The sequence below is a fragment of the Phasianus colchicus genome, chromosome 4 (genome assembly GCF_987193195.1).
Source record: "Phasianus colchicus chromosome 4, bPhaCol1.hap1.1, whole genome shotgun sequence".
In the NCBI taxonomy this organism is placed as follows: domain Eukaryota; kingdom Metazoa; phylum Chordata; class Aves; order Galliformes; family Phasianidae; genus Phasianus; species Phasianus colchicus.
In genome coordinates this window covers 15,220,143-15,236,857 of record NC_143439.1, presented here as the reverse complement: position 1 = coordinate 15,236,857, position 16,715 = coordinate 15,220,143, and the positions used below count along the sequence as shown (strand labels likewise).

At 36.7% G+C, this 16,715-nt stretch overlaps 1 protein-coding gene across 15 annotated transcripts in view; it reads left to right on the top strand.

Annotated features, from left to right (window-relative positions):
• Positions 1–16,715, top strand: part of NEK1 (NIMA related kinase 1) — a 43,349-nt gene that overhangs the window by 10,322 nt on the left and 16,312 nt on the right. For 6 of the 15 annotated variants that reach the window (XM_090138665.1, XM_090138666.1, XM_090138663.1 and 3 more), the window contains exons 11-21: positions 1,599–1,659; positions 2,770–2,927; positions 4,790–4,849; positions 5,102–5,161; positions 5,304–5,351; positions 5,448–5,522; positions 8,520–8,692; positions 8,775–8,906; positions 12,251–12,353; positions 15,366–15,449; positions 15,986–16,069. In XM_090138665.1, coding sequence (XP_089994791.1) covers positions 1,599–1,659; positions 2,770–2,927; positions 4,790–4,849; positions 5,102–5,161; positions 5,304–5,351; positions 5,448–5,522; positions 8,520–8,692; positions 8,775–8,906; positions 12,251–12,353; positions 15,366–15,449; positions 15,986–16,069 — 1,038 coding nt within the window. The remainder of the gene's footprint in view (positions 1–1,598; positions 1,660–2,769; positions 2,928–4,789; positions 4,850–5,101; positions 5,162–5,303; positions 5,352–5,447; positions 5,523–8,519; positions 8,693–8,774; positions 8,907–12,250; positions 12,354–15,365; positions 15,450–15,985; positions 16,070–16,715) is intronic. The other 9 variants (XM_090138676.1, XM_090138668.1, XM_090138670.1 and 6 more) reach the window with 4 other exon arrangements.

Below are 16,715 nucleotides of genomic sequence, written 5' to 3'. Positions count from 1 at the left end.
AATAAAATGAAATAAAAATTTAAAAGACAGAGAAAGAAATGACCAGGAAACATCTCTTATTGAATGTGTTGGTAGCTGGTGCATATGTGTGCTGTTGTCCTCTGCTTTCCCTCGTCTGAGCTAAAGAGATCCTGCATGGTCCTGTCATCTGCAAAACATTACAGCTGTTGCTGAAATGCTGCTCTTAACAGCTAGAAAATTGGTCTTTCACGTTTATATAAGTTCTTCCTTAATTTTCGTAGTCGCAAGTCTGCTACCTGAGACAAAACAGGTACACATTTCATACACAGCTTTTATACTGCTTATTCTAAACCTTCCTCCTTTTCCTTGGTTGTATTCTACACCTTCTGTATTGGGATTATCATTTCTGCCTTTTTGTATTTCTTTGCCTAATCCCATGTAGTATTCTAGACCTTTGTTACACTGCATGACATCTTATTACAGGCTGAAGAGCTAACTTATCCTTTGTACTGAAGACTTTGTATGCTGTTAGTTATTCTTACTACTCTTCTTAGAAACTTTTATCTCAAAAATCATGTAGTAGAGATGGAAGGGATTCAGAACTCCATGCAGTATTCAAGATGATGTGTGAGGATAATCTATTGATGTTTAAATGTTTTGTCTATAGTCAATATATTTATTTCAGCAAGGCTGTTTTTTAAAGCTTCTTTATGCTAACTTTTTGTGTCTGACTAAACCCCATGTATGTTATTCCTAGATAACCTATGTATATATGTATCTTTTATATATCTTCCTATCCTGGAAAGCATAGAAAAGCTAAAATCTGCAGAAATCTGTTAAGGAATGTGCTTTGACACAGGCTGTCTGAGAGGGTGAAGTGAAACGTGAGAGCTATACAGTAATCTAGAACAGACTGTTCATAAAACACATGGTGATGAACACTTCAACTTTATTCTAGTTTTTTAGTTAGGTTGCACATTACCTGAATTATAACCTGAAAACCAGACTAAATAGTTAATTAAACTGATTTTATTAATATTTCTATTCTCAATTAATGATTCATTTTGCTTGGAGAAAAGAAGGCTCCGGGGAGACCTGATAGCAGCCTTTCGATATTTAAAAGGATACTATAAGAAGGAAGAGGACAAACTCTTTATCAGGGTGTGTTGTGATAAATTATGGGTGAATGGAAAGGGAAGATTTAGACTTGATATAAGGAAGAGATTTCTTACAACACAAGTGATGAGGCACTGGCACAGGTTGCCCGGAGCGGTGGTGGAAGCCCCATCCCTGGAGACCTTCAAGATCAGGCTGGACTGGGTTCTGAGCACCTGATGCAGCTGTAGGTGTCCCTGTTCATTGCAGGGAGGGGACCAGATTGTGTTCAAGGGTCTCTTCCATCTCAAATATTCTATGATTCTGTGTCAGAAATGTTGGAAAGTAACAAATCCAACTTCATTCCAATGCTGCTACATTGAATACGTAGTTTAGTATTGAACTTACTTTTCATGTAGGGTTTTAGTAAATATTAGTAGTTAGAAATTTAATGGAAAGAGGTATACAGACTTCGTTGGAAATGAGTTCTTTCTAGCTTTGAACATAAATATTCTTGGCTAACAGTTAAACTCTTTTTCTAGCTTATTGCAGAAGAATTCAGTCACAAAATGTTTCACAAGTTTGGACCACATGCTGCACCAGGTAAGTAGATATATGAAATGCTTTAGCTTAAGATAATTTGCCTGCCTTTGTTCTTGTATTGGTTTGGGTGCATTCTTGTAACTGATTCTAGAAATTTTGTGCAGAGAAAAGAGAGGGAAGCAGTTTAGTATGTTGTTTCCTTTTTCTTTGCTCAGTGGGGAGCTGAATGTTCACAGAGAACAAAGGATGGTAATACAGTCCTTGAGCTTTTGTAACATTGTAGCTTTGTAACTTTTTCTTCTTGCACTATGTTGCACTTCTAAAATTTAAGACTGTGGAAACTGCAGATAGTAGAAACATGTTGTCATTGTACTTTTTTTTTTGCCTTATTACTGACACCTGGGTAATGAGAAATCCCAGTCCTTAGTGAAAGTGGGAAGCTTTGAGGTTTTGTTGGAGACTCCAAGATTACACCCTGACTTCAGCCAGAGACAGAATTTTTGCTATTGGTGGCATATTAGATTGTGGTTTACTTTTTCACAACAGTCTTATATTTTCCTACGACAGTTAGTTTACACTTTTTTTCTTACATTTCTTTTTATTTTACTTTCTTGAAATTATTTAATAGTATTTTTATGTACTTCACTGCTGTTCTGCTAGTTCTGTAGTTATGAGAACCCTCCTAACACAGAATCAAATTCACAAGATGTAATTGGCTTATTTTCAGGAACTTCTCAAAAGAAACGATATCCCTAGAGGCCACTGAAGCTACAGTTGTTTTAAAACTCATCTTGTGTTGACCTGAGTTTTGCAGGTTGCAGTCCAGTGCCTCTTGATTATGTTGAGAAAACTGTTCCTTCTGTTCATAGCAACTGGGTAAAAAAAAAAAAAATTAGCAGCTTGAGTAAGTTTCAGTACTCCAGTGTAAAACAAAGTGGTAAAAGTGAAAAGCTCAGGGATTGTGTTCTGCTGTTTATTATTAAACATGATAATTAGAAGAGCTGTTTTGGATACCTGGATATATTACACTTATACAAGCAGCTCACGTGAATGAAATGTTAGCAGTTCATCTGTTCTCCTCTGACTCTGCTGTTCCAGTACGTAGGGAAAGGGATATACAGTGTACTGACTGGCCTGGATATAGCTGTAAAACAGTCTCTTCTTGTTAAGCTAAAAGACCAGCTCAAGGACAAATCTCGGCTTCAATTGCACCAGCTCAGAAAATTACCAAACCTGCTGCAAAATATGGAGTGCCTTTAGCGATGAAGAAGTGTTATGACGCACCCAAAAAGCTTCATGAGAAAAAATCATTGATTAAACTTAGGCAGGTAACTAAGTTACTTGAATTGAACTGTTTTGCTAATGCTGTATTTAAATGGTATGCAAATATTATATGTTCCTTTTCAAAATGTCATTTATATGGACATCTAGAGAGGAAATAGTATTGTAACTGCTTGTCTTGCTCTGTTACTGATTTTTGTTTAAGTATGATTTTTGGAGGCTGCTACTTCAGGCTTGCTTTCTAATTCCACTGATCAGTTAGGTGTGCTCTGCATATGTGGTCAGCTTCTCTGATGTTGACCACTCTTAGAAATGCTGGTCGTTGGTCAGATAGACCAACAGCATTGGCGCAGAATAGGAATCTTGGTATTTCTTCAATGTTTAAAAACTATCTCCAATTTTCAAACTTCAGTAGGCTTATTAGTAACTTTCTAAAGTGTTGTCAACCAGATAAATTATGTAATCAGAAAAAGAGTTTGCCAGACTTAATTCCATGAGCTAATGAGAAATGGGTTTTCATACAGTACTATTGATCTTTTTTCCAGTCATCTTTCTCCACATTCCCTATTATGTAAAGCTGTTTATGTGTATTCCTTAATTACTGAATGACTGGCAGATATTTCATGATACAACTAGTTAGGCACGTTCCAAGCAACTAGTAACCAAGAAGCTCCCACATCAACATTTTCTACTCTAAGCACATGAAATAATTCAAATTGTCTTCCAAAAAAGTGATTTGCTTGTTTGTTTCGTTCTCCCCTTGGCATTTTGGGAAACATAACACTGAGATTACTACCTATGAAATTTGGTGTCATATTTGATAGATGGACAGAAAATGAGCCCTGAGATAGTATTCCCCAAATCCTTCAGTAACCTCTGAATCTTTTGAACTTGTACCAGTGCTTCCCACTGGCTTCATTTGTTTATCATGTGCAGCTGGAAAAAGAGAGCAAGAGTAAGCAAACACAAAAACTTGTGTGTCTTTATGAGATCACCATCCTTTTTCCCATTTAAGGCTTGCTTGTGTAATCACATGCTGTTCTGTTGCTGTTTATAATCAGTTTCACCAACCAGCACTGAAGCAACTTGTACAGAGACTGAAAACTCTTGTTATGGCAGGGTGAAGACTGAGGAAAAAATCTTGCACTGCAACTTTAAGATAATCCTTTATGTGGAGTGTACATAGTAGCAAGGGGTAAGATACAGGCTAGAAATACTGGCTACAGCAATTTTATCACACAAGTTTTATCCTCCTTGCTGTTGTTCCAGGCTAGATATGCAAGTTGTCACATGTGGATTTCTAATGGAACGTGCAACTTCATTGCTTGTTTAGTGTTATTACATGAATGCACAATAGTTGAATTTTGAATTGCATAGAAGTCTTTTAGATGCTTAAATCAGCTTTTCGAGATAATTGAAAAGTACTGATCTGATAGAAATTTAGATTATCAAAAGAAAACCTTATAAAGCAACTGTGTTCTTATTGAGTCAGGAAAAAAAGACTTACTAAGTGTAACTGCTTCTTTACCAGACATTCGATTGTGTGGCTTTGTTCCCATCTTATGTGGGTAAAAAGGCAAAGCCTAAGGATAACCTAATAAATTAGTTCTCCAAGTAAGAGATAGTCTTAACATCTAACTGTCAAAGACCATGAAAATATTATAATGTGGAATGATGCTGCCAGAGAAGAAAATTTGAGATGAAACAGATCTTAAATTATTATCTTCAGCCTTCAAGATGGAGCTCTTAGCAGTGGGTGAACAAGTATGGTAGTATTTACAGCCTCCCAACTAATTAATTATTTTAAACCCAATGTTGCACATGCCAAGATGTGGGTTTAAGATTCTTCTAATTTTTCTCTTGTTCTAGCATTGTGCTATCCTAATTTTAAGTTTCACCTTTTATCTAGGCCTATCCAACTCCAAAGAAGAAAATTATTCCAGGAGAAGAAAGGAGGAAAATGTTTGAGGTATCATGAAATCTCATGCTAATTTTCAATCTAAGCAAAAGCTAAGTCCAAAACTTACAAATTTGGACTTTTAAGAATGACAAAATGAAACCTTCGAACCTTTCCTCCTTATCTTTTTTTTCCAGTCATTATCTAGCAATGATTTTTGTCTTCATGAACATAACCAGCAAGTGGAATACTAACCAATCTTGACAGATGCTTCGCAGAACAATGGCTGAGCAATAAATACCAAATTATATGCTTATTTTTCAGGAACCTTCAAAAAAGAAAAGGTTAGAATTGCCTGAAAAAGAAAAACGCCAGAGAGATCAGGTAGACAAGATACTTGGGACGCCCTTTTAAATTTTTTTTTAAACACCCATAGTAATTCTAGTGACATGTGTTCTGTTGCCTAGGAGATGGCAGTAGTTCAGTTTCCCAGTTACTAAATATGTTTAATCCTTATGCATTGCAGATCAGTTTACTGAAGGCAGAAGAAGTAAGAAGACTGGAAAAAGAAAGGGTAAAATATGTTTAAAATATGTTAGCAGTGAATCTTAATTTTTTACTTAAAGCGATTCCTTGAATTATGTTTTCCTTTATTGTTTTTTTCCTTCAGATGGAACGAATAAACAGAGCCAGGGAACAAGGATGGAGGAATGTGCTTGGTTCAGGTGGAAGTGGTGATGTTAAGGTTGGCAGCAGATGCAGAAATGTGACGTAGTGTGCTCCTCCCACCTTTGGTTATCTGGCATGATCTTCTCTTTTCAGAAAGAACTGCTCTTGGATTCACTTCTTGAAGTTGCTCTCTATTAAACTACTGATAATTTAAGAGAGAAGTCTGTATAACAGACTTAACTTCCTGGCTTTTTGGAGTTCATGTGCAATTGTCATTTTTAATACTTAATGATTTCTGAATCTCCTCTCTTTCTGCCAGTAATCCAATGATGATTTTCATGCATCACTTTCTGTTTTTTTTTTCACTTCTGCTTTTGCTGCTTTTCCTAAATAAATGCATGAAGAGCTTCTTTCATATTCAAGTTTGTTCTTTAAATTTTTTGTTGAAATATCTTTCCAGGTTCTCATATTATTATAATGGATATTTTCCCCAGTATTGAAAACATGTTTTAAGCTTTTGTTTTTAGTCAACAACATAATTGACAGTTCCAATATCTGTGTTATGTTGAGAAAATTTGAGTAAGCATATCTTTTTGTCAAAGCTGTGAGCCCCTTAGTCGTTAACTTTTATGGAATTGAGTTACATAATTTCATGTTATTTTTGTGACAGTTTCTTTGTCTGTACGTCTCTTGCTTCCATGGAAACATAGCTGTTCTGGGAAGTAGCATGATGGAGGTATTTGAAGATAAAATTCTTGGTCTCTACTTTCATCAGATGAGACAGTGAAGAAATTCAAGTATTGCAGTGATGTAAATCTATCTGACAACATGAAGTGGGTTTAAAAGCAGCTATTCGTTATGGTGCTAGTGAATCCTACAAAAATATTGGGCCTAAGTGTGTTTAGCACAGTTTTTATAAACAAACTCTGGCTGAACACTACAGTCAAAATGAGGTTTTGTATGAGCAAATAGTAAGGAAATGGGAGTACACAACCAGGTTTCAGTAGCTGCTTATCATAACTATACTTCAGAATAGACATCCCATTTTGCTGCATGCTACGCATTGTATAAATAAGCTTAAATATAAGAGCAAACGTAAAAGTATCAGTTTCAAAGTTACCAGGCTCTGGTTTAATGGGAAACTGAAAAGTTTTTTGGTCATTCTCTCTGTTGACAGTCATCCATGCAAGCCTCCATTACAACATGACGTATAAGCATCATGGTTTTATGGGTTGGAGATTTATATGTTCCTGAAAATGACCATGCCTTAGATTAGAATTAAGAGTTTTATTGCAAGGGCCTTAGACATTGAAAATATGAAACATTCCATTGTAGCTAAAGTCACATCACTGTCTTCCAATGTTCTCAGTCACGTAGAGAAATTGAGGTTCAGTTGCTGTGTATATTTTCACAAAGTGCCACTATGAAATATCAGAGCAAATAGGCTTTAAAACTGTTTAAAATATGTTCTTCAGCTAGGTTAGTTTTATACAGACCATACTGCAGGCCACTAAGTTACCATCGCTCAGGGTTTTCGTGTACTGTCAGAGTAGTTTTGATTTAATTGTGGTCTTTCTTTCTTTCTCCTGCATATAAGCAGTGCAGCCAGTGACTCCCTGATGATGCTGTTGATTTAGAATGTCAGTGTTCAAGCATTCTGAGACTGCAAGCCACATAGTCCCTGATGGAGGCATAATAAGGTCAAGGTGCACTGCTTTATTTTCTCCTCCCATCTTTTTTGGAGTGGCACCTGTTTCTGAGGGAAAGTAAAGAAAGAGATGTCAAGGACTTGGCTTTGGATTCTAGCGGAGACTGTAACTGTTCTGCACATGGTTGATGAACACCTGCTTCTTAAGTGTTTGCCTAGAGATTGATCATAATGTTTCCTCAGAAGATCCTTTTGAAGACATACATAGTAATTATAGGTGAAATTCTGAACAGTGTCTAAGGCAAGGCTTTGTGTTCTATTTGTAGAATTGGCTGTCTTTTGAAACAAATTATTTTTATCTAGAGGAACAGCATACCAGCATACTTACTTCAATGCCTGGATTAATCTGTTTGCATTTTATCATATGGGTTACAGGGAGCTACTGATGTGCACTGAGCAACTGAAACTCAGAGTGTGAGCAAAATTTCATTATCAAATACAGGTTGATGCAGATCTTGTACGTGGACCATCCTAAAACTGTCACATCTGCACTCTCTTTTTTGAAATGTGAAATAATTTGGAACATTGATAGTATTGCACATGCCATAGGTTCACTACCATGGGCTGCCTAATTGACCAATTACCCAGGAGCAAAGGAAACGTTTTTATGCATGTGCTGACAACCTTACCCTTGTTTTGCCAATTTCACGCTTTCTGTATCTATCCTTGACTATTACTACACACAGCTGCTTACAATGTTTTCTTGATTGTTATTTTCACATGATGGTTCTCCAGGAATTCCAGGTCTTTGAGGATGACAGAGATCATTTTCATAAAGCTGTAATCTGTGGTAGATGTTTGCCTTCTCCAAGCTTTACTAGGGAAGCATCTCAATTCTGGTGATGCAACGAAGTTATAGATTGCTGAAAACGAAGAGTCTCAGATAAATCTGTTACTGTCCTTCAGCAGCCTTAGAGGCATGCTTAACCATTGGTGGCATTAGTAAAGTATGGACATTTGGATAGCAATCATTCATTAATACTTCAGTTAGCCAGTTAACACTCTGTCGCTTCTAACTTTTTGCACTGAAACTTATTTTTTTGTTGTGTCAAACATCTGTTGTTTCCAGTTATGCTTCGGCAGGTTCTTCACTGATAATTTGCAAAATACTTAGTAGATGTCTCATGCATAATAGTTTGGAGAGAGAAAATACCGTGTTATTTTGGAGTGCTAGGTGAAAAGTAACTTTTTAATTTATCAGTCTTGTAGTGGATTAAAATAGGTGAATGCCAAAACTAAACTAGGAGCAATTCAGAATGATTGCAAAGCATGTTAATACTTCTACTGTGCTGGAGAAGTGAAAAATTGAAAGGGTTTGTTAAAAGGAGTATTTGAGATTTTCAGCCTGCTTATTCTGATTTTCAGGCACCATATTATGGCGGTGGAGGTGGTGTCGGTCCTTTTCCTGCCTCTTTGAGAGGACAGTATGAGCACTATCATGCTATTTTTGACCAGTTGCAAAAGGAAACCTTCAAAGTAACTAAAGAGAGGCAAGCCAAATGGAGGGCAGAAGTACAAGGCCAAGAAGCTGTTGAGAGGTATGGCTACCTTCCATGTGATGTTGCATGTGGTCTGATTCAGATGAAAGTAATGAAAATTACTGTACGTATTTATCTACAGAGGAATTCCACCTGGAGTACGTCCAGGAGTTCCTAAGGGGCCTGCAGGTCATCACCATTTACCTGATGCTGATGCAATTAGGAAAAAAGTGAAAAGGTTGAAGGAGGTGTCTAAACAAGCCAGTGCAAACAGGTTGGACTACAATAATCCATAAATCTGTCCCTACGTGTTAGAATTTTGTTCTATCTTGTTCCATTTAGTAGTTGGACATGTCTCAGAATCATCTTTATCCATTGGTAGTGTGCTGTCTGTTTGTGTGTTGGTCCCTCACAGACCACAGTACTTTCAGAACCAATGGAAACCTTGGCTCTCCCAATAGGGGAAAAAAAGGATTACCAATTACCTAAACTAGATTTAAGCTAAAAGGACTGGCTTAATGCAGTTACAGTCTAGGTAAAACAGCCTTCTTTGCTTTTTTCTAGTTCTGATTTCTGTATTACATGCCAAGATGCTTCCTTGTCCTGTCATCTCATTCTGACTGCCTTTTTTCCATCTGAGCATTTTTATTTTATTTAAGAGAATCTAGAAAGCACTCAGCACTTCTAGCTTCTTTATATTGACCAGTGGAAAACTCTTGGAGCTTTCTTCATCAAGAGATGTGAGTGCTAGATGTTACAATGATACACAATTCATGAATTCTGTGGTACTTACTCTTTGCAGTAACTAGAAAGTGAGTGTGTATTGTATGTATTAAAAAAAAGTCATTGTCTGCCTCTTTCTGGTTGATTGATAACCTCTTTCAAATGGTGGTGTTCTTTATTTTTTTGTTGTTGTTTTCCAAAACTGTATTACTTTCTTTGAAATCTATTAATAATTTTCCAAAGAATTGTCTCCACATTCTGGAGTGGAAAATGGAGAAATATATACTTAAAAGTTCAGTACTTCAGCATTGCTTCAACACTGTTCTAGTGTTCTCAAGGGGAAGCTTTTTTCTCATGAATTATTTAAATGTCTGTGCATTAGAAGTAGTATCCTTTGGTGGGAGAAATAAATGGTGTTAACGTGAGGAAAAGGAAGTAGCCAAAGAAAAACATTTTTCTTAATTTATTCTAAATTAATTAATTCAGTTTGATGTTTTATACAGTATATATTTTGCCTTCTAGATTATATACTATATATTCAATCTTCTACATTTTTCTGGTTTATAATTTGCAATAATATTATTGCAAAAATCATAGCATGTTTAACACTGACGTTACAGTTTTGAAAGCTGTAAAGTGTATTCCATTATTCCATTTTCTTTACAGTAATTTGAGCAATTGTGAGCTAATTGAAACTCTTCCTGATCTATCTATCTATCTATAAAAACAAAACAAACAAACATCTACATGTGTATTTTTCTGGATGACAGAGATGTTTTTTCAGCCTCCTCTGCTTATTCTCAATCCTTTGCACACAGTGCCACAATCCCCAAATCTTGCCTAGGTTAGGAAATCATAGCATAGGTTCGTAAGTCCTATAGTATTGTTTGCCTTACACATCCTATACATTTAATAATCACAACCTGTAGCAGATATCAGTCAGGCTTGAACCAGTGGTTGAGCACTTGGTGGGAAGGCAGGGCCAACCCAGGGGAGCTCAGGTGCAAGTGACTGGAAGAGGTGAAGCCAGGATCCACCCTTCCCAGACCTCACTTTAAGGGTTGGCAGTGGAGGTGAGAATATCTTGCTGGAGATCCCTGCCTACCTGGGGTCTTCCAAGAGTAAACAGATTTTCTTCCATTGTTTTGGTTTCCACAGCTGCAGTGTTAGGGCTTGTCCTCATTTGCTTCAGCCTAGGATTATGCCACCCCACTATCAGGGCTGTATTGCTCATCATGTAGCATTACACAGCCTCATGGAACATTGGTGTTTTAAACTGTATGTTTAAAAAGTTGAAAAATCTTCAAATTATAATATTTCTGATTATGCTGCCCCAATTAAAGTATTCTCAACTTCAGCAGTCTTTAAAAATTGGACAGCAGTGCTGACCAGAAGAAATTTGGTTGAAACATTTTAATAAGGTGAGTTACTCAGCCTTACATTAGGGAAAATCATTATCATAAAAAAATGAATAGGTTTGTGCCGTGAACTTGATTTGAGATGAAGAGAGTGTTGGGTTTGGTGTTTGTCTTTGCTCAGGGGGCACCTCTCCAAAACTGTAGGCTAAACTTCATCTATGTGATGTATTTTGATAGATTTCTTTATCTGCCAGTTGAGTTGTGTAATGAACGTTTACAGTCAAAATCATGTAGTGAGTCAAATAGATGTATAAGAAAGTTATCAAGTTATCATTCTTTACCAGTAGTACAGTGGACCACTTTGCATTCTCAGAACAACTACAGCATTTGTTCTATCAAAGGAATTTTACCTCTTTCAATTCTTGAATTATGGCATATGGAAATATCATTTCAATTCCTCATTTGTTGCTGGGTAGCACAGTGGGGAAAATAAGATTCAAAGGTCTTTAATGAGTGTGCTAATTCATTAATGAAATGCTAACAGTAGCTTCTATATGGCAAAATATTCTTTTTTGAGCTGTTGCAGCCTTATGGGTTATTACTGTCAGCTTTTCCTGCTATCTTCCTGCCTTTTGTTGGACTGCTGGTATTCTACATCAATCAGACAAGGCTGGGGGAGCCTTGGAAAGGGGATTGTCTCATCATTCTATGATTTGTTAGGATTTCTAACACTGTCCAAGAGCTTTTTTTGTTAGTTTTTCACTTGTTTTCCTTAGAGAGTTTTCTCATTAGTCTGCTTTTAACCAATTCTTCTAGAAACTGTTTCCTCTACCAAGTGATCGTATTTGTGCACTAGGAGACTTGCCGGGTGCTCAGTTACACTAATGTGAATGCAGCCTTCTTGTCCAACCTGACAGGTCTCTGACATGGGGCAGGATATGTGAAAAAATATCTGTTCTGGTTAATTTTGTGGCTGGAAAGCTCACTTTAAAATAACTGAACAAAAATCCCACTAAATTAACCAAAATGCTATTGGAATACCACCATTGCAACAGTTATCTATTAGGTAGAAGCTCTTGCTCCAAGCAAGATCCTAGATCAGACTTGCCAAGCTGTTGGATATGTTACTGGATGGCTTACAAAGACTTCTTGCTAGTCTCCAAAGGAAAGTCTTGAAGGAATTAATCTTTTTACTTTTAATCCGTGTTTACTAGTGAGACAGGCTGAGAAATTTCCAGAAATAACTACAGTGAAATCATGGTTTGACATTCATTTTTGTTTTGATGAACAGAATGTGGAAGAGAGCAATGCTGTTTTGAAAGGGAGTTTAATTGTACTTCTCATGTTGTTGAGTGTATTTTTCTCCATATTTTGAAAGTCTGACTTGAGCATTTTGGCTGATAAAAGGCATTCTTCTGAAGATATGTTACTTATAGAAAGTTAATTCCTTATTTGTTTCCCAGTTAAGATAAATGCATTGGTTGTATGAATACTGTATTTCAGAAGCTTAGAGCTTGCTATGTGTTAAATTATTCAGGCAGAAAGGATGGTTACCTGCAGAAAGAGCAAAGCAAGTTGAAGAATTCTGGCAACGAAAGAGGGAAGCCATGCAAAACAAAGCTCGTGCTGAGGGACACATGGTATGAAAAATGCAGTCTTTGTGTATTACTGTTTCAGAATGCTTTCCAGATCTTTAAATTAGTATCATAGCCATGAAATGCTGACTAAATATTTTTCTACATATTTAAAAAAAAAAAAAAATGAGGGGGATACACTTTAATAAAACCAACAAAGGCACCAGAATTGTGCAGACACTTCTCATTTTTTGTAAATTCATAATCAAGGGGGAGAGAATACCTCTTCTGTGCATGTCTTACTTGATATTGTAAACTTCAGAACAGTGTTTTGCATTTTCACAGATGTAAAGTTTTGGTTGAAATTGTACATACATATAAACTGAATTCAACTATAGTAGTGTTTTCCTGAAAATGTGCTTTTTTATTAAGATACTTTAGCTTTGATGCAGAAGTATCCTTAGGTTAGTATATTAGTTCTAAAGCATGAGTCTTCTGTTTTAAAAATGTAGTTCTGTTTTAAAGCCTCTGAGACCAGTAAACCGTTTCGATAGAAATAATGCTTGTTCAGTCTACCTCGTTGTAGATGAGTCAGTCATAGTACCTGCTTCTATTTTGTTTTTAACTTTGTTGGCATTAATATAGTTGTATATGATTTCACTAATGCTAGTTACCCAAGTATGCACGTTGCTATTTCTCTAGTGTATTCAGCTGAGCCCAAATGCTTTACACTTAACGGGCAGCTGTAATAATGTGGGGAGGCTCTAACTCTAAGCCAGGGCTCCATATTAATGTATCAGTTACCACTGATGGCAGAAGCTCTCAGCAGCTTTCTCCCATTTGCACCGGGGGGGTGGGGGATGTATACAACTTGTATGGCTGGCAGTAATTTCTATATAAAGAGTTGCTCAGTCTAGAGAAGAAAAAGCTCCAGGAGGACCTCATAGTGGCTTTTGAGTACCTAAGGGGAGTCTACATAAAGATGGGGAGGGACTTTTCACAAGGGCATGTATTAATAAGACGAGGGATAGACTTGAAACTAGATGAGTGTAAATTTAGATTAGACATCAGGAAGAATGGGCCAGGCTGCCCAGAGAAGTTGTGGAACTCCCTGGAGGAGTTCAGGACCAGGTTGGATGGAGCTTCAGGCAACTTGGTTTAGTTCAAGGTGTCCCTGCCCACAGCAGGGGATTGGAACAGGATGGTCTTTAAGGCTCCTTCCAGTCTGAGCCATTCTACAATTCTGTGACATAGGGATGGTACTGTCTTCTAGAGCACAATAATCTAAGAGGAAAAATTGATAGGAATCAGTTAAGATAGAGCTTTTTGTGTGAATCCTAAGTCAAGTGAGTTGCATTAATTTATCCAACCTTAGTTCAATATGTGGTTACATTTGATTTTTCTGTTTTTTAACTGACCCTACAGTTCAACTTGGTATTTTCAATGTTACAGTCTTTAAGACAACTGCTGACTTATTTTTGTGCTTCTTTGTAGCTGTGGGGCATTAAAAGACGTAAGTTCTGGTCTTTGTATATAGATGAGTATAAATGATTAATGCTAACTGTCTGTATTAAGACCAGTTCTCAAAAGTCTTGCTTCCAATTCTTCTTGTTTAAGGTCTTTTACCTTAGTTTGAGAGAACTTAAAACTCATGTGAATGCCACAGTGAGGAACAGGACAAGGGGAAATGGTTTGAAGTTGAGGGAGGAAAGATTTAGGTTGGATGTCAGGGGAAGCTCTTTACTATGAGAGTAGTGAGGTGCTGGAACAGCTGCCCAGAGAGGCTGTGGATGCCCCATCCCTGGAGGTGTTCAAGGCCAGATTGGATGGGGCCCTGTGCAGCCTGGTCTGGTATGAAATGAGGAGGTTGGTGGCCCTGCATGTGGCAGGGGGTTGGAGATTCATGATCCTTGAGGTCCCTTCCAACCTGGGCCATTCTGTGATTCTGTGAACAGCAAGTTTACTTGTAAAGTGCCAGTTGGCTTTTGAAAAGCTCAGAAACATGCATAAAATAAAACTTAATTTTAAAAACTATATGTTTTCTGAAAAATAAAATATGGAAAATATACTGCTCTATTTTTTTTTTTTGACTTAACGCTCAACCTGAAACTAAAATTCATAGAATTCTCATGGTTGTGTGCTATTTCTTAACTATGAGAATAGGTCTATTTAGTTTATCCCTGGACACTAAATCAGAGGAATTTAGAAAAGATCTTGTTTTCTTAAATTACTGATTTTTAGCTGAATCTGAAGAGTATGTAGCCAGAATATTTGGATTTGGTCCATCTGCTCAAAAAACTTAACTGCAGTGTTGATGTACAGGCATTTCTCTACACTCAAGCCTGGGAAAAGAAAATACCAAGTGTTTTAAAAGGCAGCATGTCTATATAACAATCTTACATGTGTTTATTGTCATTATGTGTTGAAGATACTTTTTAGTGAGTACAGCAGGGAGAGAATATTGTGAGCAAAAGTATTTAATTTTAAACCAAGTAGGGAACCTTGGGTTAAATGATTCTTGCACTGTCTTGAGTTGTACTTCTGTTAATGTTCCCATAAAGGTTGAATCCTTTTGGTTACATTTGGGATTCTGAATATATCACACTACCCAAGATTATACTTCAGATGCATATGCATTAGAATTTTTGAATTTGCTACTTCTAGTGTGTTAAACATATATATTATGATGGGAAAATGCTTAATGTACATATGAAGATTCCACTTTCATTTTAGGCTTTGCTCAGTGGTGGCAGAAATACCAACTGTGTGATGCTGTTCATGTATATTCTAGATGTACCAAAATTGCTGCTCATGAACATTTTCTAACACAGCAGGGGAAGACAAGCTGCAGGGAAAACACCTCTACTATGTTTAAAACTGGCTTCTTTGTGGCTACTCAGGGTTGTCAGCTATTACTGTCAGATATTACTTGTAAATGATATCAGGTTATCATTTAACTTAAGAGCAGCTGCAGATCATTGATGGATTTGGTTTCTTGTAAGTGAACAGTTACTGGATAAGTCAGATAATTTTACTGCCCAAGCCATTTTAAATTTGATACCATTAAATGGCAAACAGGGTACACTGCAAAACGTGGCAGATATCTATGGAGGCAGGCCCATGTCTGCAAGAGGAAGGAAAACCAGAAACAAGGAAGAAGAGGTATGCTTGCCGCATGTTTGCCACTTCCATCACAAAAATAGCTCTATTTTGAACTTCACTGTGCCTTTTTTCCCTGCATGGTTCATCATTGTAATACAATGAAAGGACTTCATAAATTCCTAGGAAATAATTAATTCCTGGAATGTGGGTGTGTAATTTTTTTATTATTATTATTTTGAATAATCATAGAAACTGTTGTCTACAACAGTTATGAGAAAATGTCTGCCTAGAAAAGTTTCTTGAATTTGCATACGTATCTGTATGATGTAACTGTGTTGTAATGTGTATGTAACCATTCCTGGTCCTTGGTTATGTTAAGTACAACAGTAGCTTAATACTGAGGAACATGAGTTTCAGTTTTATTTTCATTAGATGAGAGTTCTTCTGGGAATTATTAAATGTTATAATGATAGTAATTGTGTTGTTTTTCCCCTCATTTCATTTGACTTTTTGTGGAATCTTAACTGGTATTGTAAGCTAACCATGCTACAGATGGTTTCAGTACAACTGAAAGTTGCTTCCTTTCTTTGCCTTAGGAATATTTGGCAAGGTTAAGACAGATACGACTACAGAACTTCAATGAACGTCAACAGATTAAAGCGAAACTTCGTGGAGAGAAGGTCAGTTTGAAAAATAAATAACTTAAGAAGTTGGCTAAGGGATATAATCTATCCCTGCAGAAACATTTCTCTCAGAAGAGCAATTTTACATATATTTCTACCATTTAATTCTGTTCCACAGTTGGTGTACTTCCATCTGTTCTTCTGGAACTAACAAAATTTGTTGGAATCCTGTGCTTGAGCTTCAGTACATGTAGCCTAACAATCTTTTAAAAATTGGACAACGTAAAGTTACATCAGAATTTGACACACAAACCTCCTATTGGAAAAAGTTATCTAAGATTTTTGCTTGGGCTTTCAGAAATCATTTCTACTAGTACTTCTCCTTATACTGCACAAAGCCTACTTAAATAGGCTTCTAAATAGTTTGTATTAAATCAGAGGTCTCTGCAAGTTGATCTTTAACAGTTCAAGGCTCCTGTGAGACCTGATTTTTACTCTGCCAGTCTGTTCTGTAAATTGGAATATGCAGAAGTTATGGAATACAAGTTATTTGAAAACAGATTTCAGAAATACACCTTACATATTCTTGTGTCCATTCTCCACTACCAGTCACCCTCCCATTCAGTCTTCCCAGTGTTGTTGGGTCAACTTTTACTGCCTGTGCAACTTTAGGGCCATTATGTTCTTTCTTGCTTGTAGAAAC